General features: G+C 43.1%; 2 protein-coding genes across 2 annotated transcripts; both read right to left on the bottom strand.

Moving 5' to 3' along the window:
- LOC308314418 (nuclear envelope integral membrane protein 1-like) lies at positions 1-20,926 on the bottom strand (the record flags this gene model as incomplete). The annotated part of the gene is made up of 3 exons (XM_080762050.1): positions 1-41; positions 3,613-3,730; positions 19,925-20,926. 3 exons carry the CDS (start codon positions 20,924-20,926, stop codon positions 1-3), a joined length of 1,161 nt encoding a protein of 386 aa, XP_080618176.1.
- Positions 20,927-22,884: 1,958 nt separating this feature from the next.
- Positions 22,885-23,805, bottom strand: LOC308314417 (rhomboid-related protein 4-like; the record flags this gene model as incomplete). Its single annotated transcript, XM_080762049.1, has 1 exon — positions 22,885-23,805. One exon carries the CDS (start codon positions 23,803-23,805, stop codon positions 22,885-22,887), a length of 921 nt encoding a protein of 306 aa, XP_080618175.1.
- Between the last annotated feature and the right edge of the window lie 1,600 nt (positions 23,806-25,405).

Raw genomic sequence — 25,405 nt, 5'->3', positions numbered from 1 at the left:
CTAATCGTGTCCTTCAAAGTAGTCCTTGGAGCTGGTCTGGGCTGCATGTCGGTGAAATACGATGACAAAGGCCAACACGAGCCCCCTTTTTCTCAAAATGTATCTAGTTTAAAAAAAAAAAATCATTGTGTGCTCTGGATGAGGGGCATTGGTTAGGCAAATGACTGATGATAATGTGCCTCGCAGGCCGTTTGTTTCCCCCCCCCCCACACACACCCTCCAGTATGCTCCAACTGCCCATTGATTTCCATTACCTGCTTTAGTGTCTCATTTCTCGCATTTGACAGATTAGTGGAGTGGAACGTTGTGGTTGTGAATTCTAAAGGGGTGTGTGTGTGTGTGTGTGTGTGAGGGGGGGGGGGGGGTGCTGCTGAAGAGAGTGGGAGGAGAGAAAAGATGGCGGAGCAGCAAGTTAATTGGAAGCTGCTTTGCATCTCGAAGCCCAAGCGAGAGCCCGTACCGGTTGTCTCCTGACATGGTTTAAATGGAGGGGCTTTGATGGTGTGTAGTGTGGAGCCGAGGAAAGACTCAGAGAGAATGCCATCCTGAAGTGTGAAGGCAACGTGACTTCATAGGATGAAAGTCCTGCCTCTCTCTCTCTGCCACTGCGAATGCTCGCTCAAGTGGCATATGGCGTGAATGCATAATTTGTCTGCTTGCTTGGAGACCAGTTAAAAGAGGAATTTCGGCGTAATACAAAGTTTATGTTGCATGTGCAAAAGCGTTCCTTTTCTATTATTACTTTTTTAAATAGTGAAATCCACGAGCTCACCAAGCGTCTCAACTTTTGGGACACTTTGTAACCTTGGTTTTGTTTCTGTTTGGATGCCAAGATCATGTAGATTTAAATGTTTGCCCGATGAAGACAGAATTGTTTGGTTTTCCTGGAAAAATTACGAAAGTGTTTAGTACATTTTTGGAGAGCCAAATATTTTCTGATGTGGTAGTATAAAAAGGTTGGGAACCGATGATTTAGCACACCCAATAGTAACGGAATCCATTGTAAAACCTCTTATCAATTATTTTGGTTTTCAACAATACATATAAGTGACTCAAAGTATTTTAGTCTGTGTAAACAAACCACTAGGGGGTGCTCCCAATACGTTTGCACATCTTTTTAAAATCATAATACCCACACCAACATTCTGAAACTAGTCACCAAAAGCCAAATCTTTACAAGTGCGCCCCCTGCTATTTGTAATGACGGCTTCAATGCACTTCTTGCATGAAGAAACAAGGCTCAGACACAACACAAATATGTTTACAGTATAATGTTCACAAACAGGATCAATTTATTACACAGTTATACACACAACATTGTAGACAGAAATGGTACCATATTATAATGAGCGATTAGCGAGGACCAAATACATGAACATTGGGTTTGTGTGTGCGTGCGTGTGGCACACTGATTATTAAAACATTTTTTTCTTAACATTACATTTAGATCAATTATTATATTCATCTTCCTCAGCATAATCTTCCTTTGAGTCATGACTCTAACGAAGATGACTCTAACCTCAAAGGAAGATGACTTCCTTTGAGGTTAGAGTCATCTTCGTTAGAGTCATCTTCATTAGTCATCTTCGTTAGTCATCTTCGTTAGTCATCTTCGTTAGTCATCTTCGTTAGAGTCATCTTCGTTAGTCATCTTCGTTAGAGTCATCTTCATTAGTCATCTTCGTTAGTCATCTTCGTTAGAGTCATCTTCGTTAGTCATCTTCGTTAGTCATCTTCATTAGTCATCTTCATTAGTCATCTTCGTTAGAGTCATCTTCATTAGTCATCTTCGTTAGAGTCATCTTCGTTAGTCATCTTCGTTAGAGTCATCTTCATTAGTCATCTTCATTAGAGTCATCTTCATTAGAGTCATCTTCATTAGAGTCATCTTCATTAGTCATCTTCATTAGTCATCTTCGTTAGAGTCATCTTCATTAGTCATCTTTGTTAGAGTCATCTTCGTTAGAGTCATCTTCGTTAGTCATCTTTGTTAGAGTCATCTTCATTAGTCATCTTCATTAGTCATCTTCATTAGTCATCTTCATTAGTCATCTTCGTTAGAGTCATCTTCATTAGTCATCTTCGTTAGAGTCATCTTCATTAGTCATCTTCGTTAGAGTCATCTTCATTAGTCATCTTCATTAGAGTCATCTTCATTAGTCATCTTCATTAGTCATCTTCGTTAGAGTCATCTTCATTAGTCATCTTCGTTAGAGTCATCTTCATTAGTCATCTTCGTTAGAGTCATCTTCATTAGTCATCTTCGTTAGAGTCATCTTCATTAGTCATCTTCATTAGAGTCATCTTCATTAGAGTCATCTTTGTTAGTCATCTTCGTTAGAGTCATCTTCATTAGTCATCTTCATTAGAGTCATCTTCATTAGAGTCATCTTTGTTAGTCATCTTCGTTAGAGTCATCTTCATTAGTCATCTTCGTTAGAGTCATCTTCATTAGTCATCTTCATTAGTCATCTTCGTTAGAGTCATCTTCATTAGTCATCTTCGTTAGTCATCTTCGTTAGAGTCATCTTCGTTAGTCATCTTCGTTAGAGTCATCTTCATTAGTCATCTTCGTTAGAGTCATCTTCATTAGTCATCTTCGTTAGAGTCATCTTTATTAGTCATCCTCGTTCGAGTCATCTTCATTAGTCATCTTCGTTAGTCATCTTTATTAGTCATCTTCGTTAGAGTCATCTTCATTAGTCATCTTCGTTAGAGTCATCTTCATTAGTCATCTTCATCAATGACCAATTATCATAAAGATATGAAACGATCTTCGTCATACAAATCGTCTTGCTCGTCATCTTCGAAGGGGTCTAAAGGTAGATCCATCGTCGGCGACGGCGGCCAATTCTTCGCACCTTCAAAGAATCAAAGAATAATTGTAGTGTCAATGGTCAAAAGCCCACAGCAAGAAAGAGATTGGGTGAAATTGGTTTACTCTGTAAACTTGTACATTTTATTTGCAAAATGCCCAAAACTAATTTTAACCAATTAAGGCAGATTCATGCTTTCACACAATTACGAAAGTAGTAAAAAATAGCTTATCGACAAGCACACAATGGGTCAAACACACACGATCTCAAGGCACATCTGAACTCACAGCACACTAGTGTGTCTCAGTCACATCTAAACTAGTCAGTCAGCACACCGTTTGAGAATCACTGACTAGACCAATGAAATAAAAAAATAGCCGATTTACAAGCTCAAAACGTGTCACATTGCGACGCGTTTTGAGCTTGTAGATCAGCTATTTTTTATTTTATTTTGCTATATTTGTATTGAAATCCTGAATTATATATATTTATTTGCTATTTTTTCATTGGAATCCTGAAAAGTTTATTGTATTTGTTTTCAAATCCATTTAGTTAAACTCATGTGAACTTTACGTATTTAAAATGCAAATACATTGGACATAACATACAATAGAGTACAGTAACATTCCAATACTAGTCATTCAGCTACTAATATAGACTGAAGTAATTAAAGTGGGTCATGTTCGCATGATTGGAATTGTAACAGCTAGAAATCTATAATATATCAGTATTCCGATATTAACCTGTGTGTGAAGTCGAAGCGAGGATACAGAATTGGTTGAGGAGAGACACTTACTTGGCTTAGCCTTTACGGGAGAACCGGCGAGTGGACCGGCTGGACCGCCTCGACCAGGCTGGACCGGCTGGACCAGGAGAACCAGGATGGACACAGTGAGCAACAAACACATCTTCATCTACGAACGGCGACAATGGAGAACACACAAGTCCATTATGTAACGACACACGACAGTCCTATAAGTAATACATAAATATATGATCATGTTTGTTTGACAAAGTTTTAGTGTTGGCCTGTATTCTGCTTTTCATGGTGCTAAACTAAAGTCAGCTGAAATGAACATGGAAATGGACTTACCGTTGCAGCTTGTTGCTTCTGGGCTGAATGTCAGTCAGAGTGAGGAGCTGGACTTATAAAGGCTCACCGTGATGCCGTATGTCCTATTCATGCTCCAGTTTTAGGTGATAAGGTGACCAGTTAGTCAAACCATGTGTTGGGCTGAGCGCTGACTCACTTCAGACGGCTTGACGTCATGTTGTATTTTTCGGTGGTCACCTTATCACCTAAAACTGCTGCATGAACAGACCTTAACTGTGACACCATAGTTTATCAGGACACTGCATGTCCAAGGATAACGGGCAGTAGGAGAACAGCTGCTCTGATTGGTTACTGAAGTCACAATGCCACAATTGTATAGATCTGATAATATCGTGGAAATTTGTGCACATCTTAGAACATATACTTTGCTTCTGGCCGTCCCTGGGACAGGATATTTTGAGATGGGGGTCCGCAGCCAAATACATATAATTTTGGGAGTCCTCAATATGAAAACCAGCAGGTCTTAAAGGGTCAAGTAGGCCAGTGGTTTTCAACCCTTTTCAGATAAAGGCCCATTATTTATTCAGCATTTGAGCCAACAACCACCATTTGATGAGATTTAGGGCTGTATTTTGCGTGTCTTAAGTACTAGGTCTTATTACCTAACTTGAGTAAACTAAAGACCTGGAGGCGTGATCAATGCTCTTTGGCCACTCAGAATAGCCAAATGGCATTGATCACGCCTCCAGGTCTTTAGTTTACTCAAGTTAGGTAATAAGACCTGGTTCTTAAGACACGCAAAATACAGCCCTTAGTCTCTCAGACCCAAAAACGAAAGAATATTTTGTCGTCGGATAAGATTTTGTCCACAATTCCATGCTGTATTGATGTTGGTACCATTAGGAGAGATGACAGGCAAACGTTGATTGAAATAACAATCCGTCTACATTCTCTAATCGTGTAGACTTCTAGTAAATTAAGTAATGCAGGTTGTTTAACAATAATGTAACTCTTGAGAGCTCAACATGAAGCCAAATGGGGTCTGGGGTCCATTTGGTTTCACGTTACACTCTCAAGAGTTAAAGATTTAATAAGGGGACCGCCTGGAACCTCCTCAAGGACCACTGGTTGAAAACCACCGCCTATAGGCAATACCGCAATTGTAGATCTGCTATTTGTGTGCTATTTGCACCCTCAGAATATTGATGCTGGCGTTCAGGCGAGTATAATTTGATTGCAAATGCCAATACTCTTGTAGTTTCACTCAAACTATCAGACGTTTACTTGTAAAAGAGTAGCCTACTTAGTTCTACATTATGGTAGCCTCTTGATACTTTTACTTTTACACATTTAAAATAATGTGCAGTATAGTTCTGTGATCACTGCATGAGAGATAAAGAAAGGAGTTGGTAATGATACAGTACACAATAAACCATGTTCTACAATGTAGACCAGATGTATTGTACTTCAACAGTTACATTTAGTATCTTTGATGTCCTGATAAAACTGTGCTTGTGGTCAATTAAGTACTCTCTCTGCAATCTATTCATGGGATAATGTTGTACCTTGGTGTTCGCTGACTAGAGTTAATTCCACAACACAGCATGACTAAGGTGACTGAAAGTACCAAACGCAGAATGTTTGCAGGATTGGCCCGTTTCGAACAAAAAGCCTCAAATCATGAACACGGCGTGCAATTCACGTGAAACATTTCCCGGACTTTGCTACTAGGCTGAGGAATATATCCCACCCTTTTCACATTGGCCTGTTATAGCGCCACCAACAGGTGGATTTTTTGCAAAACACATTTCAACAAAATGCCTCAAATCATCCAATTGCCATCCAAGGAGTAAGAAGAAATGGCACCCTTTTCACATTGGCCTATTATAGCGCCACCAGACGGCCACAATAACCTGACCTGGTGGAGACCTGTGCCCTGAAGGGCACTTTATCTAGTTCAACATATTTAAAAAAAGATGTTCAAAAACTGGCCAAATGTAATTTCCCTTGGGATTTTGTTCCAATCCTCCACCCCTGTATATTTAAATGAGCTTCTACCTACTGTACCTCATGTCTTTAGGTTTGGTGGTTTAAGATCAGCTAAAGATGGATTGCTTATCTCTCTGGTAACCACTCAATTGGAACCTAAAAGCGTCAGGAGCACCCCTCACCACGCTGATGAACCGACAATTTAGCACTTTTCTCTTTTTACCTATGCTGTTATTTTCCTTATTATTCTCTCTCTCTCTCTCTCTCTCTGTCCTTTCATCTTTCTATACTGTATGTCGATGTGCTTTTTGTGCCACTTAATTCCTCCCCACATACATTTGTGTGTTCTGTTGTTGTCACTGCTGTTGGATCCTCACTGGCTCACCTGCCAGTGAGGATCGCCCACCAGGAGAACACACATAGAGCCCCTGTCTGTCGTACTCCTCCCACCCAACACTCTCTGCTGACAGGTGCCACCCCCAGGCCTCCACCCAACCCCAGGCCACTTGTTCAATGTTTGTTTTGTAAACGCCATTGACAATGAAGGGCACATGTACTGTACGTCATAATTCGTTATTACGTCGTTATTCTTAATGGCGTTTAATTACAATTTACAATTTAGGCATTTAGCAGACGCTCTTAATCCAGAGCGATTTACATTAAGAAAGGACAAAAAAGCATGGGAATACATCACATAAAAAGCATTTATCATGAAACATGCGTAAGCTAAGAAAGTAACAGTGGAATATCTATATAATGAAACTATATAAACTATACATATACTATACTATGCTATACATAATTATGTACTATGACGTGCTATGACTACAACGCAATTTTAGTGCTGTCTACATAACATGCTATAAGTCTGTATCAAATGCTATCTAAGTCTACAGAAATGCTATCTAAGGGGGTAGGGTAAGTGCTATGGGCCATGATGGAGTCTGAAAAGATGGGTTTTCAGACTACGGTGGAAGATTGGGAGTGATGCTGCAGTTCTGACTGCAATGGGAAGTGCATTCCATAGTTGGAGCCAGTATATCTCTAATATCTCTATGTCTCTATAGAAGGGAGAAGAGTTTGGGATGTGTGGAGCGTTGTCCCGGCGTTTTTAGTGAGGGTACTTCCAGCTTCCCTGCGTTGGCTGATCTGAGTGCGCGGGAGGGTTTGTACTGGGTTCAATCATACTTGCAAGATATGGGGGAGCCATACCTTTGGTTGCTTTGAATGCCAGCATCAGAGTTTTGTATTCTGTGTGGGCAGCGACCGGGAGCCAGTGGAGGGAGCGGAGCAGGGGGGAGACATGTGAGAATTTTGGCTGGTTGGCACCGTTTGTTTCACATCACCATTACATAACCTAATCAACATGAGTTAGACTTTAATATATTAGCACCCCTCACTTCACACGGATGTGATTCTTTTTTTAAATAAGGTGGTTTAAGGTGATTTCGTTTTTTGTGGGGGTGAAGGATAAGTCCTGTAGACTTATCCTTCACCCCCACAAAAAACGAAACAAAAAAAACGCTTGGATATTGTTTGCTGGACCCGGTACTTTTCTGTTTGCATCCGTTGACTTTGAAGGTCTGCCTATTAATGATTGTTTATTTGAGTGTAACACATTACATTACAGTTTTAATTGCCTCTGTCCTCCGAGTCAGTGGACACACGCACGCACGCACACACGCGAGTGCACACACACACACACACACACACACACACACACACACACACACGCACACGCGCGCGCACACACACATGCACACGCATGCACGCACACACACACACTGTACCCCGATATACGTGACAAGAGGCGGTCTCTTCTGGGTTTTTGAGGGGCGTTATAGATTCTGTCTGAACACAAACATGTAATGCCATTGACAATGGATCGAGAATTTACTTCATATTTGTCTGAGCAAATCGGCATAATGTATATCGGTGGGAAACCCTTAGCCAATAAGGGACCACCATTCTAGATGATGATGTATGATTAAACATCTGGTGGATGGAAATTAGCCTGGTGAAACCACTCCCCCTGCTGGACAACATTTTCATTCTTTAATTCTTTCTTTAAATTTAATTAAGTCTCTGGTCTCTCTCAGACAGAGACGATGTACTCCGATCCAAATCAGACCGGAGCGATATGCGGCCGCTCAAGGCGGGATCAACGCGAGACTGGTGACGTATTGAACCTGTGCCACGGCGCAAATGTAAACACAACCTAACAAGAACTACAACTCGAAATTATTATGGAGATATCAACTTGTGAACTCAATACTGCCTCAATCTGGCGGAGTCAGGTTAGATGGAAATGGCTGGTGGATGGAAATGCCGCTAGTGCGCGGCTGCAACTTGTATAGCGCGGGCAAAGTGTTTCCGGTTTTCTGGCCGACGCGTGATGTTGCAGCCGCGCACAACAAGCGGCATTTCCATCCACCGGCTGTTTTAAAACCCCCGAAGAGACGCCTGCTCTATAGGCGGCATCTTCCCGCCCCTTGTCGCGTATATCTGGGTGTACCCACGCACCAACTGAGACGCTGGACAAGCAGAGTTGCCAGATTGTGTGAGAGAAATTAGCAGCAGGTCTATATACCGTAATTACCGCATAGGCTGCATAAATGAGCACAAAATCTGGTAAGGTGGTCCCTGGCACAAAATGTTTTAAGATGTGGCTGTCACATTTTAATGTGCTTGACATGCACATCTTTAAAAATCATAACATTAGGACGCAATACCAAATAAGCAAGAATTACACTTTAGAAACAGTCCCCCAGAAACAACTCAAGTTACACAACCCACAAAGCGGCAAGATGCCTCGTTTTTTAAACAGCTGGTGGATGGAAATGTCTCTTGTGCGCGGATTAAACTTGCAGCGTCAGCAAAGCATCTCTGTTGTTTTTGGCGACGCTACAAGTTGCAGCCGCGTGCAAGCATAATTTCCATCCACCAACTGGGAGAGATGCCTGCTCTAAGCGGCGTCTTGTCGCTTCTTAAGTTCTTGCTGCTACGGTCTTGCGCACTGAGACACAGTGGACTATGCTATAGTGGCCACAGCTCACTGACAACCACGGGGATTAGAGCTGTCAGGGAACCATGCATGTTTAGCAAACATTGATAAACCCCAGTGTATATTATAGCCTACATATTTCATTTCTCTCAGGCAGCCCTATCATTCTACAGTAAATGCATGTCATTCTGTTTGGTCCCTTGAATGGATATTTCTTTCTTTCTTTCTTTCTTTCTTTCTTTCTTTCTTTCTTTCGTAAGCACTACTGACTGCAGCACCATGCCCCCAAGGTTAGAAGAGGGAACAGCCTTTATTTAATACAACAGCGACATTTATTTGAAATCTTTATTTGGCTTGTTTGCTTTGAAGCACCAACTCGACCAGTTTTGACAGCTTGACTGCCACGGAATGGTGACCGACTCGCCAAAGTGTTGGCGACTCACATGGGTGCCTTCGTCCACTTATTGTGAAGAAATCACTTATTGTAAATGAATCTGCCCTGTCAGCTGCGAAACTTTCAGTCAGGTTCACGGTGGTGATGTTGACTTGGCTATATTTAGTTTGTCAGCATTTCTCACAACAAGCGTCCAGTTTGTGCTGTCCGGTAAAAGGGTGCTAATGATATTTGATCCACAGGAGGCAAATTTCTGTCCCTGTCAGCAACACTGGGTGTAATGAGAAACATGGGGCAGCAGGCAGTTTGGAAGGCGCAGTATAAAGTGCTTTGTCAAAATAGTTATAATCCTTCATCCACAGCAAATTGATCTTTAAAAGGCCAAAGATGGGCAGCATTGACAGGGGTGGGCTTGGAAACATTATCTAGCTCAGGGGCGGGCAACCTTTTTGGTAACACGATCACTTACTGTACTGTAGCAGTTTTCCAACGCTGGCGAGATCAAGTACATTTATGTACTGTACTGTAGTACTATGTTTGTAAATACATCGAAGATGCGAATGTAATCCATTCCTATAATGGATGAAGCCTTGGCCTGGAAGAGAGGTGATCTCCAACCTTCTTAGAGTGTTTCAACCCTGGCCTCAACCACTCCACTCTCCAGTTGGCGGGTCAGCGGTGATTGGCCAAGTCACTGCCCCTCTCCTCCAGGCTCCCAGCTATAAACCTGCCAGAACGAACAGGAATCTCTCTCTGCCTTGTGCGTTCTTGTAGTAGTTTTGAGGTCGTTTTACTTGACTGGTGCAGCCTATTTCCAATTTTCAATACTACTTCTACTCCACCACATCTCAGAGGCAAATATTGTAATTTTACTCCACTAGAACTATTTGAAAACTTTTGCTACAACTTAAGTTTCTTTTTAGGTTGTGATTATTATTAGAAACATTAAAACACATTAACCACTCCAGTCTTATTTTAACTTTGACTATTTGAAAATAGAAGATCTACAAACTCACAATACACGTCGCGATGCGACACACTGCGTATGTAGATAGGCTATACAAGATTTTTATACAATTGAAAATGTGTGAAGTGGGACATTTTTCATAATGAGTATTTTTCACTTTTGTACTCATACCAGACTTTTACATTTTTTTCCTTCATTTTTATCATTAAATAATATCACCTGACAAAGAATCAGTCAATAATTTATTCAAAGATAAATCCTCCTGAGTATCTGGGGAAACAACTAAAACAAGTCACGTCAAATGGTTAATAATGGTTGTTCATGCATTAAGCTCATTTGATCACCAGTAGCAGCCCCATCTGAATTTGCCGATCAAAAATATGTTATTGCACACCCCTGATCTAGCTACCACTTGAACCCCAGAATCCATATTTCCGCGGGGACATTTGCCAAAAAATAGGTGAGTCCTATTGTGAGTCCGGATGTATGTTGACTAGTTGTGCTGTACTGTACTGTACTGTACTGTACTGTACTGTACTGTACTGTACTGTACTGTACTGTACTGTACTGTACTGTACTGTACTGTGGTCTGTTGGTTGGTGCACATCAGAATTGTGGCAAAAGTTAACATTAACATTTTCAGTGCTCAAGTGTGTGTGGGGGGGGGAGATCAGCCAATACACACCCTGGCCACAGAGCATCTGCCAACACATTGAAGCTTTTTATTGTCCTCCATGGGTGGGCTTAGCCTCCACACAAGTCAAGACAGTCCATTGATCGTGCCAGGCAGTCCATTTAAATTACCATTTTTTTTTCAGTTTAACAACTTAAGGGAGAGTCACTGTGTCCCTGTGTATTGTACTGATGAGATAAACTCACTGCAGTCAGTGTATAATAATAAACTGTACTGAACGTTTATACTGTATATATAAGCTGCACTGGGTATGCATCGCCCCCACAAGTTTGGCCTTGTTTAACTTTTATGTATCCCGCTTATCCCCCTTTTTTGAAGATCAATGGTCTGTTCAAACAATGGCGACTGCAGCAATCCATTTTTGTCAGGACAGGAAAAGCAATAAAAAATATTCATAAGCTGCTGACGTTCTCGGGGGGAAAAAAAAGTAAGAAGAAGACGAAAGAGCACGCACACAGAAACCGAGCGAAAGAGAAGGAGAAAGGGAGCTATTGGACGGAGAGACCGTGTCAATGATATCTACATTCACACTGCAGCCTGAGTGCTTACAGTCAGTTTATCATGGCTCTCTGTGGGTCATTAGTGCACTTAGATAATGCACCAGCCAATCTCCAGTGGCAGCCAGTGGGCCGAGAACTCCAAGGCACAGAGATAAGATGAGATTGCCTTCTGTTAGTCTCCGATGTGAATGGATTCAGATCAACATTTTGAACCCTACAGTATTTATTTAGTATTATGGAAGACATTTACCTAGGTACTGCAGTACCCTTTTGGCATATACTTTGCGGGGGGAAATAAAGAGGCAGGCGTTTATCTATTTTGTCACTGCTTACCAGGACTATTTTGTTGTTGGACTTTGGCTTCACTAAACTTGCTTGCTCCAGAAGTATACATTCAAAGAGAGAGGAAATGTCCCCATTTCTTGAGATCCAAATCTGATCTATACACAGTACAGTATCATTGTTCATGATTGGATCAAGGATGTAGAGTCATGCTTGAAGGATAGGCATATAACTGCAAGGGAGAAGGCCTTCTTCCTTTACGATTGTTTTGGAGGGGGGAAGCAAAAGCAGAGATTAGATTTTTTTTTTGTTTTCATTGGCAGAGCGGAGAGCAGCCCGGATACCATCTTGAAGACCTGTGTGCTTCCTCCTCTAAAGATTGTTATGGCTTGTTATAGCTTTCAGAAGCGATTTCGCACCAGTGAGGGGTGGGAAGGCGAGAGCCCTGTATGCAGATTCATACACACTGCCTTATTCACTACAGCAAACACCTTTACAATTGTTTTTAGTTGCCTTAGGTTCAACAGCAACTTTCAACACCAACGTAGTACTAGTTGTTGTGAAAAAAAAATTAACCATCATGAACGAAATGAAAACTAAGCTATGATGACTAAAACTAAGACTAAATATGCAAAAAATTGTTGATCAACATGTCAACAAATAAAAACTGACCTCACAGACCTCCACGTTCCTGCCATGTCTTCCTTGTTCTTATGCTGTATAGTGTTGAACAAGGGTTTAATGTGACATCACAGACTATAATTGGCCTTTCGCGCGACGATGACATTTCAACTCTGGCGACGCGTCTGTGCATGTGAGGCGAGTCGACCACATACTGTGCGACAGATTCACGACTTACCAGGCTTATTGTTATACGCCCGTCAGATTGCCCACGCATCACTTCCTCCGTTCCTACTTCCTACCTGCCCACTCATCTCTCGTTGAAAATGCATTACCAGACGCGACATTCACATGTGAACCTTTTAAGTGGCACACTGTTCTCTCTGAGTTCTCTCTCTCACACAGTCAAAGATAGTGGGGTAAGCGGTGCTTTCACAGGCATCCCATGGCTGACATTTTCTAAGTGTTAGTGCTTTTAACTATAAGTGATTGGCTCAATATATGCTACAATACATGTTCACAGAAGTACTAGAAGTTCGGTTTCACCTGCATTGGAGTGGTGAAGAGGATGTCTGCCGGTTCAAATTTATCACAGAAACGTGTTCAGGGTGGATTGTGAACTTGGTGCAATGCAGTACATATTATACCCCATTGTCATGTGAGGGGGATGCTCTTTTTTTTACAGGGCAATTAACCACAAGGTTGACAGGTGATAAAGCCTCCCTCGCCATACCCTCACTTCATCTTAGCATATGGGCGCACACATACGTGTTGTGTGTGTGAGTGCGTGCATGCGTGCGTGCGTGCATGTGTGCGTGCTATAGTACTCGTATATACTCTCATTCACACAGGAACATTTCGCAGGTGTACGCCACCTCCAGTACATGGACACGTACTAACGCACCGTGGCATAGTTCACCCCCAAGGGAGGCTGAAAGAGGGGCAGCAGTGCATGGGATTTCTCATTAGGAGAGCGCCAGCCATGCAGTAAGCCCCTCACACAGGCCAATTACCGGGGTGTAAATGAGACTTTGACTGACAACCACATGGCGAGGGGAGAGAACCCAGGAAATGGCTCCGAATTATCTCTGTGATGAACCGATGAAGCCTTCTTGTCTGTGCCACGCGGCCAGGGGATCAACACCACGTCTGATAAGTTGAGGGGGGGAGAAAAAAGCCCACGCATTTCTGTATTTCGCTTTATTTTCTTATCTGAGCCTGCAAGCTTTGAGGGTAAACACACGAGTTCATTACAAGTCACGCCAACACCCCCGGAGGTGCAAATTATACGTCAAACGGGGAAAAAAAACTTTCAAGGGCATGTTTAGTATAGGCTATACCATCAACAATTGTTGATCCAACTCATTAAGTTTTCCAAATGAATCGTGAGCTCTATTTAATGTGTATATACTTTAAGCACACAAAAAGGCTTCAGGTTTAGGTTCTGGTTTATTTTGTAAATACAGAGTATGAATTATTTAGCTTCGAGCACTTCTTATACACCAGTGTAAACGAGATAAGAAAGAAAACAAAAGAAAGCGCAGAGTAAAGTGACAAAGTGCAATACAGTTCAAGGTCGACTGCCTGGGGGAAGAAACGGTTACTCAGACGGGTGGTACGAGATTTGATGCTCTGGTAGCGTTTTTTATGGAAGGGAGTAGTTGTAACGGGGTATTTGCGCGATGGCTGGTGTCTTTAATGATGCTGTGGGCTTCTTTCGTACAGCGAGTGGTGTAGATGTTATATGGAGGCTATAGGTGATGCTGTGCCGATGGTTTTAGCTGCTGTTTTAACGGTCCTCTGCAACCTGTTGCAGTCCTGAGCAGCCATGTTATACCGTACCACACTGTGACACAGCCAGTTCAGACACTTTCAATTACACAGCGATAAAAGTTCACAAGTCCCTTGGTACTTAATGAAGGCAACGTTCACTCTGTCACAGAGAGATTGATAATGGTGGTTGCTGCATTTCAAAAAGGTTAAGTAAATCTCATTAATTGCAGCACCCTCATGTTGAAATTATAATTGTATAAACGGATGAGGAATCCACTAAAGAAAAATAAAAAATCTCATAATGACCGTAATGTTTCCCCCCCTCTTTTTAATAACGTTTAAAAAGCCTCATTCAAAGGAGCCTTATTATAAACGACACGTATTCAACATTTGACAGTATTTTCTTTGCCATACCAGTTGTCATAAACAGTTTATTTAACATCTGCGAGGACCAACATATTGTAGCAGCGTGCACTTTGGAGGAGAAGAATGGAGCGCTATCCGGTTCCTTGGACCTATTCCACTTCAATTATGTCCTATAAAGGAGCAAATGAAGTCCTGTGAAAGTGTCGGAATGTGCTGAAGATGAGTAAAGTTCCCTGTGTTCCATGAAGCTGCGATGAAAATGTTGTCAACGGAGGCAGCTAATTTCGGCTGACAGGATTAGCTGTGTATCAGAGCAAATTAATAGTCCTCACGTAGTAGGTATAAGAATTCATAGCTGTCAACAATACTGACTTACACCCGCGACTTACTATTTCTACTTCTGAAATCATGACATTTTTGGACATTTGTTCCCAGAGCATAATTGCCACTATCTCATGAAAAACTTGCATACCGGTAATCAAAACTGTCACAATATCAAGACATGGACAGAAAAATAATATCGGTGTTCCAAAGGATTCAATGATTGGATATTTTATTAAGTTTGCAAAACAAAGTACAGAGGTACAGTTATACGATAATGCTAAAAGGATAAAGGCCTATTCATAGTCTCGATTTTCGGTGATGAGGTGACCACCGCTCCGGTGGTGAGCTGACCACCGGAGCTGAAATAACATTGAGCGGTGGTGAGTAAAAACAGAGAGAAGGGCTGGAGCGGTGGCGGTGGTTTGCTCTTCACCGCGGTTCAGTGACGTCATGTTGTAGTTCAGTGGTCACCCCACCACCGAAAATCCAGACTATGTATGAGCCTTAACACAAAAACCCTGAGGGCTTGTTTCAATTGTGGTCCTATATATTCGATTAATCAAGACATACAGCAATAACATTTCAAAATGGGGTTTTGAAGGACGTAGGGAGTTTTTGATGGCTGGTGATAGGGTATTCCACATTTTGGTGGCATAACAGTAGAATGAAATCATTCATCCCCATGTTTGTGCAGAATCCGGAGATCTCCCTCTGGTGTTGTGTCCGTAGGCATTTCTCATATCACTGTTTTGAAGTAGTTAGACGGGTACAGTACATGGGCACTGGTCCCCAGGGACAAATTAGCCGTGGGGCCGTGGTGGCCCAGGGGCCCTTGGCTCTCAGTGGCCCTTCAGAGAGACTGGACTGCGCGGTAATAGATTTGACACCCTGAAAAGGGCTCCTTGGGGCCCTAATTCATTGGCCATTGATTTAGTTAAATTTAGGTCAAAAAGATGATAAAAACACGGGAACTCGCGAAAATGTCACGCACACGTGTGCTATGGGGGCCCTGCAAAACGTGCCGGCCCATGGGCCCTCGTGGGGGTTAATCCGTCCCTGCTGATCTTGAAAACCCTGCGCATTGCAAGTTGCTGTACTCTGTCCTCTATACCCTCAGCCATCCCATCCTAGCATAATGGCTTTGTTTTGAGAGGTCCGTATAGTTTTTAGTGCCTTTTGAGTTGCTATAGTACCATGAGGTGGATGCATAGTCAATGACATCTGTAGAATATGTACAGTATAGTAATTTAGTCACAAGCTCTTTTTAATACTTTTTATTGGTACAATAAAAGCACTTTCAACATAAAATGCTACGTTTGGAGTGCAAGCTCTCTGCCCGATGGCGTCAATATGTATACTGCTCCCCGGATGTGCTTTATTTAATTGCCATCAGTCATCATAAGTCTCCTGCGTTGCCTGTATAACATCTTTGTGACAGGTGCTTTGGAGTAGACACGTATCCTTGGTGGGCACGCACGCACGCACATACACACACACACACACACACACACACACACACACACACACACACGCCGCTGTCTGCACATACTCAATACAAAAGTGTATTAATTTAATTGCCATGACATGATACTGTAGTCTAGCACGTCTAAACTGAGAACAGTTCCGTTAATGAGCAAAGTTTCATTTAGTTTTCCTGTGTTCACTTTCTGTTTTTCCCCCCATTAGATCAGAACAAACCCTGTAATTAAACTAGATGAGTGTAATGGTGTGGTGTGGTGTGTGTGTGGGGGGGGAGACTTTTTTCCTGGGTAGCTTCACTAGCTTGCTATTGATTGTGCAGAGATCTATAAAGTAATTTGCATTGTCTCAGGCCATAGATTTTTCTCAGGCCCAGTTTGAGATGAGATGCATTTTAGTCTATTGAAAAATGGGTCGTCCCAGTGCCCTTCTAAATGCGGGCTGAATGTGAAAATGATTTGGTGCTACAACCATTGAACTGGACTTTTTATTATGAAAACATAGGCATGATTTATTTTACCAGGTTTTGTCCGGGGCATCACTTCAAACAGGTGTGATTCTTTTGATATGTCAAAATACACTTGAATCCGAGTTGCCATTGATCCTCAGAACAAAGGGCAACTGTAAAAGAGTGATGCTAAACATGACAGGCTGCAGTTGTGGCACTCTAGGATAAGGAGACAGCCTTTCCAACAATGAACCTTAATATCCACTTTAAACCCTTTTTTTTCAAGATGATTTGTGACAAAATCTGACAGAGTAAATGGGCCTTATGCATTTTTGACCTCATTTAACAATTCCAACTGAGGTTGGAATTCTAGAGGGTTTAAGTAGTAGTTAAACCCTGTATTGGTTAACAGTCTCTCAGGGCTTTATACTAGGACTGCACATTTTCCCTCTATACCAACAGCACTGTGAGCTTGTATAGATTGGCTATTTTTGGAGATTTGTGAAAAGAGTGCGTATGGTTGAAACTCAGGTCTGTTCCACTAAGAATAGAAGGGGTTAATTGTGCCTGCATGGTTCCCACTCTTTTGGAATTGTTTGCAGGTACTGTACATGGGTACTGGTCCCTTGAGCATCTTGAAAATCAGGCCCATTGCAAGTTAATCTGTCCTCTACCCTGAGCCATCATATACGGCCTATAGCATAATGAGCATCGGGTTAAGCGAGTCCTGTGTGAGGTCTATTGAGTCTGGTTAGTTTGTTACTAAAAAGCATTGAGATAGACTGGCTATTTCTTTGGAGAAGATATTTGGTGTCGAGTACGGTTGCAACTCGGGGTCCGAGTTTTTAAGTGGTTAAGATCACCCAGATCACACACACAGAGTTGTATAAATTGTGTATAAATTCCAGACTGCGTGTGTGGCTGAATCAACAGAACATGGAAGCACCAAAAGTAGAACAAACCCTGACACTTAAGTATAAACTGCTATGAACTGTTATGCACCCGTTGGAAAAAAAGAAAGCTCGCCTTGTTTCTCGGCTAAAATGGGAGCAGAAGCTGTGGTGGCTTTCGGGTGACAGGCAATATAAATCTGTAGGAGTAGTACTGGGAATATACAAAGTTGAGTATAAAACAAATACGTAATTTCATAGGGAAACCATTTACTGTGAGATATTAACCACCCACCAGGTCCTGCTGTGTTGTCCTGCTGAAACCTGAAAGCTTCAGTTTTCAGAGTTTGTGGTCCTGGGTGAGGCAGCCTGCATGATTTATGCGTGCTGAACACGGCATAGATTGGAATTGTGAAATTGGGCCTTCCTTACTTCCTTCAAATAGGTGTTACCAATGACTATATGAAGGCTCTGCTCCATTCTTGTCAGAGTCAGGGTGCTGATGTTGTGAGCATGTTGGCTCACTGGAAACACTCTGCTACACCAGTGGGTGTCAAATTGGGGTCCAGGTACCCTCATGGTTCCTTGAGGGGGTTCAGAAAAAACAGTTTGACCCGAAGAAGAGCCTTGGCTCGAAACGTTGTCATTAAATTGCATTGGAACAGATGAGTGTGTAAGTATTTATTTAAAAAAACACCCGTGTGAAATGAGGGGCGCTCAATTTATGTTAGCGGACATTTGACATCGCCTACATAAGGTGGACCCTTATTGGCCAAGCGCTCCCACCAACACATGTGATTGGTTAGCAGATTTGCTCGTTTACATATGACGTAAGTTCAATGTCAATCACGTTTAATGTTTTGATGTTTAATTTACGTCATTTAGCGGAATGATCAGCTCTTATCATCATATATCATCATGCGTAATCTCATACTGACCAATCAGAATGCCTGTTGCCTGTGATTGGTTAGCTGATTTGCTCGTTTACATATGACGTACATTTTCCCTTCAATGTTAATGGCGTTTAATTTTTTGATTTTTAATTTACGTCATATTTAGTGGGATTCTCATTTCACCGTTCATTGTCAATGGCAAATCTTGAGACGTGTGGCGACAAAAGCTGTTTATTAAAAATAAGACTGTAACAAAACTAATAATTATATTGCAAATTGCAATTGCTTGTATATTCTGTATAGGTGCATTTAATGTTTTATGTTATTTACTGAAGTAAAAAAAATATCTCCCTTTTTCATTGAAAATATAGTTTTAATATAGATGTTTTTAACCCATATAGGACGGGAACCCTTTTTGGGGTTTTTTACCCTTCAAGTTAGGAACCCATTTTTGGGTTATTGTTGCTATGTACAGTATATGGCAACATAACATTAAAAGTCCCTTGTGGAAATGCTGTAACGGAGTATCCACATGCTATTCACCTGGGAATTGGATGCAGATCACTGACAAATTGAAATGTTTAAGATTAAGATTACATATTAATTACGGATGAACGGCTAACACTTTTCTCCAACAACACAAGCAACCGAAGGGTGATTGTTAGCTCATAAAAAAATACATATACAATGATTGTTTCAAGCTACAGCTGAAGTCTTAATGTACAACGATATACCATCTACAAACAAATAAAATAAGCACCCACAAAAACAATGGAATGGAGTTATTCCCTGTTTTTGCTTTTGTTTGGCTTTTGTGTAATTATTATCAAAGTGTTCAAATAAAATTAATGAATTAATTGCCATCGGTCATCATCGGTCTCCTAGCATGCCTGAATCAAATCGGGTGCATTGGAGTAGGCATGCCGGTCTATGGTCTATGGCCATCATGGAATAGGCTTCAAGAACGTCCCAAAACACACTCGCCCTGGGTCAAGCATGGTGACCTCGGAACAGACAACACTAGGTATTCCTAAATGCAACCTCAGTAAAACTAACCCTAACATTTTTCCTAAACCCAACCTCAGTAAAAAGTATGCCTAAAGGTAACCTTATTCCTAAACACAGCCTCAGTAAAGCCATGCCTAACCCTAAACGTATTCCTCACTTAAAACTCAGTAAAATAATACAATACAAGAACCACTGGGGGGCAATTCAATTGTGTGGTTAGGGAGTAAGTGTTCCGGTTACCCCGCCAAGGCCTGTAAAACAATGTTTTTTGGGGGGCACAAAAAAGGAAGTAACTGTTAAAAATCAGTACATTTTAGGACATCTTGTCGTCATCAGTTGTAAAAAGCACATCCTCCAAAGATCCTCTCCCTGTGCGTTGTACAGACACTTCAACTGGCCTCACGTGCACAAAATCTGCTAACCTTTTTTGGGACTGCAGCCCGGACACGGCCATCCAGGGGATTAACTCTGGGGCGGCACAGCTCCTCACACAGCACAACTCCTCCTCCTGTGCTCGATGCGTGTCTTCCTCCTCGCCCTGCCTCCGAAACCCCTGTCAAGCTGGAGAGAGTCAGCAGCGGTTGGATTTTCTGCCACGCGGGCAGCACCAATGACGCCGGGTATTCCAAGTCCTTGGAGCATAAAGCTGCCAGGACGATTGCGATCGCCACAGGCCGGACCTGAATCCCTGCGTAGATCAACACGAGGCCAAACAGCTGAAGAGTCCAGGAGAGGATCTTAATGCTCCTCTCCTCCACTAGGGGACCGTAGCGGTAACACCAGGCAAAGCTGAAGTACCCTACCACTGCTGTGTATCCGAGGACCAGCTGCCAGTGTTCTTGCAGAATCCCATTTAGGTTCCGGTAGACGATCTGGATGACGTATGCGGACAATGACCACCCACCGAGCACAAATGCATAGAAAGGGCCTTTCTTTAATGGCAAGAAGCGCGACAGGACAAAGATGAGAATGAGGAGGGAGCCAACCAATCCAGTGCTCATGCCAGCTGAGTAGTAAAATACCTGACTCCTGCTCAGTGACTCTGCAAACACAAACAGCAATGCCCCGATAAGGGACACCGCGAACCGAAATCTGTCAAACTCGTGGGTGGTCTTCACCGTGTACTGAGTACTGCCGTCTTTAGGTTCAATCTTAAAGCATGTCTTCTTGCTGTATGGGCTGATGTTGATGGTGGTTTCGTTGGAGCGCTCATGCAGGAACCACTGGAACACGTTCCAAACGCTGTATCCTTCCACTTGCTGAAGTTTCTCCTCGTCTTCGGCGACGATCACCTTGAGATCCTTTGAACTCTGCACTCCCACCTGCATTCTCATCCATGTTTGCCTCCAGTCAGGCGCAACTGAGTTGATGTAGCAGAACTGGTTCGGCCCAAAGTGACTAGTCTCTGATGAACCTTCAAGCATCTGGCCATGAGGCTTGGAACCTGCAACGTGCCACAATGTCTGAGGTAAGCATGAAAGCAGTAACACAAGAACTGCAAATTGCTTATAGCCACCCATTGGGACATTCATTGCTCCTCTCATGAATCCCACAGTGATTGAATCAGATCACGCCCCCTTTGTGTTTTGTTATGTATTTCCTCTCGCCGAGACTGACGGAGCACCCAACCTATCACAACGCTGCACGAGGGTGTCGTCACTCTGAACGTTCAAGATCACAACCTGCTAATATTAGGCCCCGTGGGTTAAGGCCCTCCACAACACAACAATATCTCACGCCACAAACTGCCAATCCACAATCCCAGGTCCGCTACACTCTTTATAGAGTGACCATGTCTGACGTCATAGCAAATAGGCATATGGCAGCCATGACCATGTATGGCGTGGACATGCCTGAGGTCAGGGCAAATCGGCTTATGATATGACCATAATGGTCTGGACATGTCAAGGCAGATTTGCGCAGATGAAGTACATACTGTATGACGTGAATTCAATTCTCCATTCATTATCAATGGCATTTTATGTTTGTGTTAGGACAAAAATACCGATTTGCTCAGACACATATGACGTAACTTCGCCATTCATTGTCAATGGCACTTAATGTTTGTGTTAGGACAAGATCTACACTAAACTTCACACGGGTGTGATTATCAATGGGAATTAAACAAAAATATCGATTTGCTCGTCTACATAAGGTAAATTCTCCATTAATTATCAATGGCATTTAATGTACAGGGGTGGGTACGAATATATATACGTACTGTAGCTGTTTGCTGGCAGATAACGTCCCATAGGGGAGTATGCGACGTAGCTGGCAAAAATATAATTTAAGGCATCTTTCACTTTCAAGTGTGTGGGGTTGTTTTAACATCTGCTCAGGCTTTTTTGTGCTCCCCAGGCAGTTTTAAGTAAATTCATTCAGTATTTAGACATGTTATTGCTTTTATCAGACACTTCCTATATGAACCCATTGTTCACACTCAATTTGAGATTAATTGAAAACACACATCCTTGGTTCTGGTGACTATATTGTCCTTAATGTGTGAGGAGGAACCTGTTCTTATTTTAGTTTGTTTTTGTATGCATTCTATATTATACATAGGCCTACATTATACATTATTTTGGCAAGCTAGAATACTTTTCAACAGGTATTGGTTCATTCATTTTGAATGCACTCTTTGATAGATGGTGGCAGGGCATTCCACATTTTGGTGGCACAATATAATTAATTATCACCGTGTTTGTGTGTGTTGAATTTGGGGGGGAATGAGATCAGTGGAGCTCCCTCTGGTGTTGAGCCCATGGGCATTTCTCACTCTTTTGAAGTAGCTACTGTATACAGGTACATGGGCACCGATCCCAACCTTGAGTATCTTGACTAGTTCTAACTGTCTTACAGAGATAGATACAATGCCTGTCGTCTGTGTGGTGTGGTGTGAGCTGTTACAATTATATTGTACTGATGCTACTGATAGTAGGCCTATTTACAAATGGAACCTTGAAACCTTAAAAAAAGGATCCTTTAAATTAATACATTTCAGACATTTCAGACCACCACTTTGATACCTGCCTCTACATCAGGACTCTACATAACATGTTGTGAGATGTTCTGATAAACTGGGGTTTGATTATTCTATGGAATAGACAGTTTTGTCGGGCCGTAACAAGGCGTTGCTGCACAAGCAGCGGCCCTGTCAAAAAAATGATTTTAACGATCCTGTTTTATACCATTAAAAAATACACTATTAGATGTCTCCACACGTCCTGGCCTCCTCTACAGGTATAATTATAAAGACGTGTCGAGACGTCTTGAGCACTTGTCAAGGACTATACACACACAAAAGGCAAAAAAGTCGAAAGGTAATAGTTCCATGTTTGGCTATAGGTTGTGTGTGAGAAGTCTTCCTGATCCGCTGGAGGGTTCAGCGATCAAACCTCCTCAGCCGCGATCTCCTGACCTCCTCCTCCTCCTCCTCTGCATGCTGCTCTGGGAGTCTGAATCCAGCGGTAGGAGGAGGAGGAGGTGGCGCAGCTCCCCACTGACCGGAGCCTCCTCCCGTGTTCCTCAGACTGTTCCTGATGGCGGTGGCGTACTGCTGCTCCTCCGTCATCCCCGCCGTGTAACGCCGACGCCGGTAACCCTCCGCGTCGTTCGGCGCCGTGTGAGAAGACCTCGGTGAGAGCCCCACACACGTCCTCATGGCGGCCTCTAGTGGCCCAGCGGTATACAGCAGACCGACCAGGATGCCGGCGAGGTGACCGATCAGAGACGTGCCGGGGGTCGTCGCGTGAATGAGAACGAGCTCCGCCCAGCTGGCGTAGCGGTTGGCCACGGGCACGCCCAGCACGTAGGTCACGCCCCCGGGGTGGTAGTGGTTGTTGAGCACCTTGAGGGCGAACAGGACGCCGGAGAAGCCCACGGCGCACTGCGCACCGTACGAGCGGTCCCGCGTGAGCGCCGTCAGTGCGGCTCCCAGCAGCAGGTAGACCAGGCCCGTGAGCAGGGAGAACACGGTCAGCAGGTAGAGGAACCAGGCCCGGCCGAGGCGGCGCTCCAGCCTGGCGCCCTTCCACAGGAAGGACGCCATGTTGAAGTAGAGGTGCAGGTCGTCGGCGTGGTGCAGCGGCGAGAGGAGGAGCCGCCGCCAGTCGCCCATCCAGTACGCGCGCTGGACGCTCAGGCACGCCCGCGTCAGCGGCGCGGCGGGGAGCAGGAAGAGGTAGACGTTGAGCGCCAGGACGGCCAGCGTCACGGGAGGGATGTTGTGCAGGCCCACGTTCAGCACCTGGGAGGCCAGGAGCAGGACGCCCGTCCTTGAGGAGGTCCTCTGTCGCCCGCTCATACCCGCAACAACAACTTGTGGCAGAAACGTCGGTGAGAGGTAGAGGAGGAGAACACAATGGCAGTTAATTGTGCGCGATATTACGTGACCGGCCTATATAGAACTGTGGACTGATGATGTAAGCACGTGCAATGCTCCTGCTGCGACGTCACATCGCTTTGATCGATACATGGTTTATATGCTTTACATGTTCTTTTTGAGGCGCAATAGGCCCTCATCTGGCTTTTTGGAATTAAGTCTATGGAAAGAAATCACACTTGTGAAGTGAGGGTGCTGCTGTTATCATCACACATCATCATCATACATCACATTCTGTGCTCAGCCAATCAAATCATCACAAATGTCATTCAGCCAATCATTCTGCCCTTACTTTTTGAGGGGCGCTAGCCCCTACTGGCCTACTATATACAGGTTTAATGTTTGTTTTTAGTTCAATGCTTGTTTTAAAAACGCCATTGACAATGACAATGGAAAAACACTGTTTGTTTTACATCACCACTATATCACCTAATCGTAGCAACATGAAATATTAGCGCCCCTCACTTCACACAGGTGTGATTTTTATACTCAATATGTACTTTGCTCGGACAATCAAATCATCGCTATGGGGTGATCAGCCAATCATCAGCCAATGTGTTCACACAAACCCTCAAAGCTTGGCATTGGATGGGCTAGCGCCCCTTAAAAGAAACACCAATCTATGGACTTTTAATGTTTTAGCTATGTGTGTCTGTGTGTTTCTACCGCGGAATGTGATGATTTGATTGGCTGAGCACGGAATGTGCTGAAGTATGATAATAAGAGCGCCCCTCACTCCACAAGAGTGTGGTTTTTTTGCTTAACAAACACCACCCAAAAAAAACATACCCCAGCCAAGTCTATGGACTTTTAATGTTTGCTTTAAGTAGTGACAGTGACGTCATGTGGCAGCCACTTGAGATGATGTTTATCAGAGTTATTATCAGAGTACATTCCATGACATCAGACATCTATATGAGCATCAGTACTATGATGTCTGTAATCTCTACATTTGGGCAAAAACTCCTTATTTAGACATACTGTATCTGAAGGACAGCCGGACACACTGCCAGACACAGAGACATACTACAGAGAATGGTCCACTGCCTCGCCGTCCCTTCATATTTGGGCTGACAAGGTCATCAAAATGACATCAGCGATTCACAATTTTAGCCATGCTGTTATTAAATGGTGAGTTAGTTTTAGTTTATTTCATTTTTTTTGTGTGGCGCTAGCCCCTCCTATGCAAAGCCCTGTTTGTAGCGATGATGGTGGCAGAGTGACATGCCAAAGTACATGCCAGAGTGGCCCTGGTGTTCACACACTCTTATCTGCCAAAACGGAGGTCTCCGTCCTATCAGTTAGTTATACGCTCCATGCCCTGGACGGAGATTAAGCACACGACTGAACTTTAATCATTTCATAACCGAGCGCACCACCAGGCTGGGAGCGTCGATTTGGGCAACATTCGATGTCATTTCAGGCTGGGACGTCATCCAAAGTGGTCCCCCTCCATTTTAATGGATGGGATGAAAAATCTTAAAACGTGAATAACTCTGAATCTAAATCAATGCTTCCAATT

The sequence above is a fragment of the Protomyctophum bolini genome (genome assembly GCF_963924005.1).
Source record: "Protomyctophum bolini genome assembly, chromosome: 4".
In the NCBI taxonomy this organism is placed as follows: Eukaryota; Metazoa; Chordata; class Actinopteri; order Myctophiformes; family Myctophidae; genus Protomyctophum; species Protomyctophum bolini.
The sequence above is the reverse complement of the archived record's forward strand: the minus strand, read 5'-3'. Positions and strand labels throughout refer to the sequence as shown.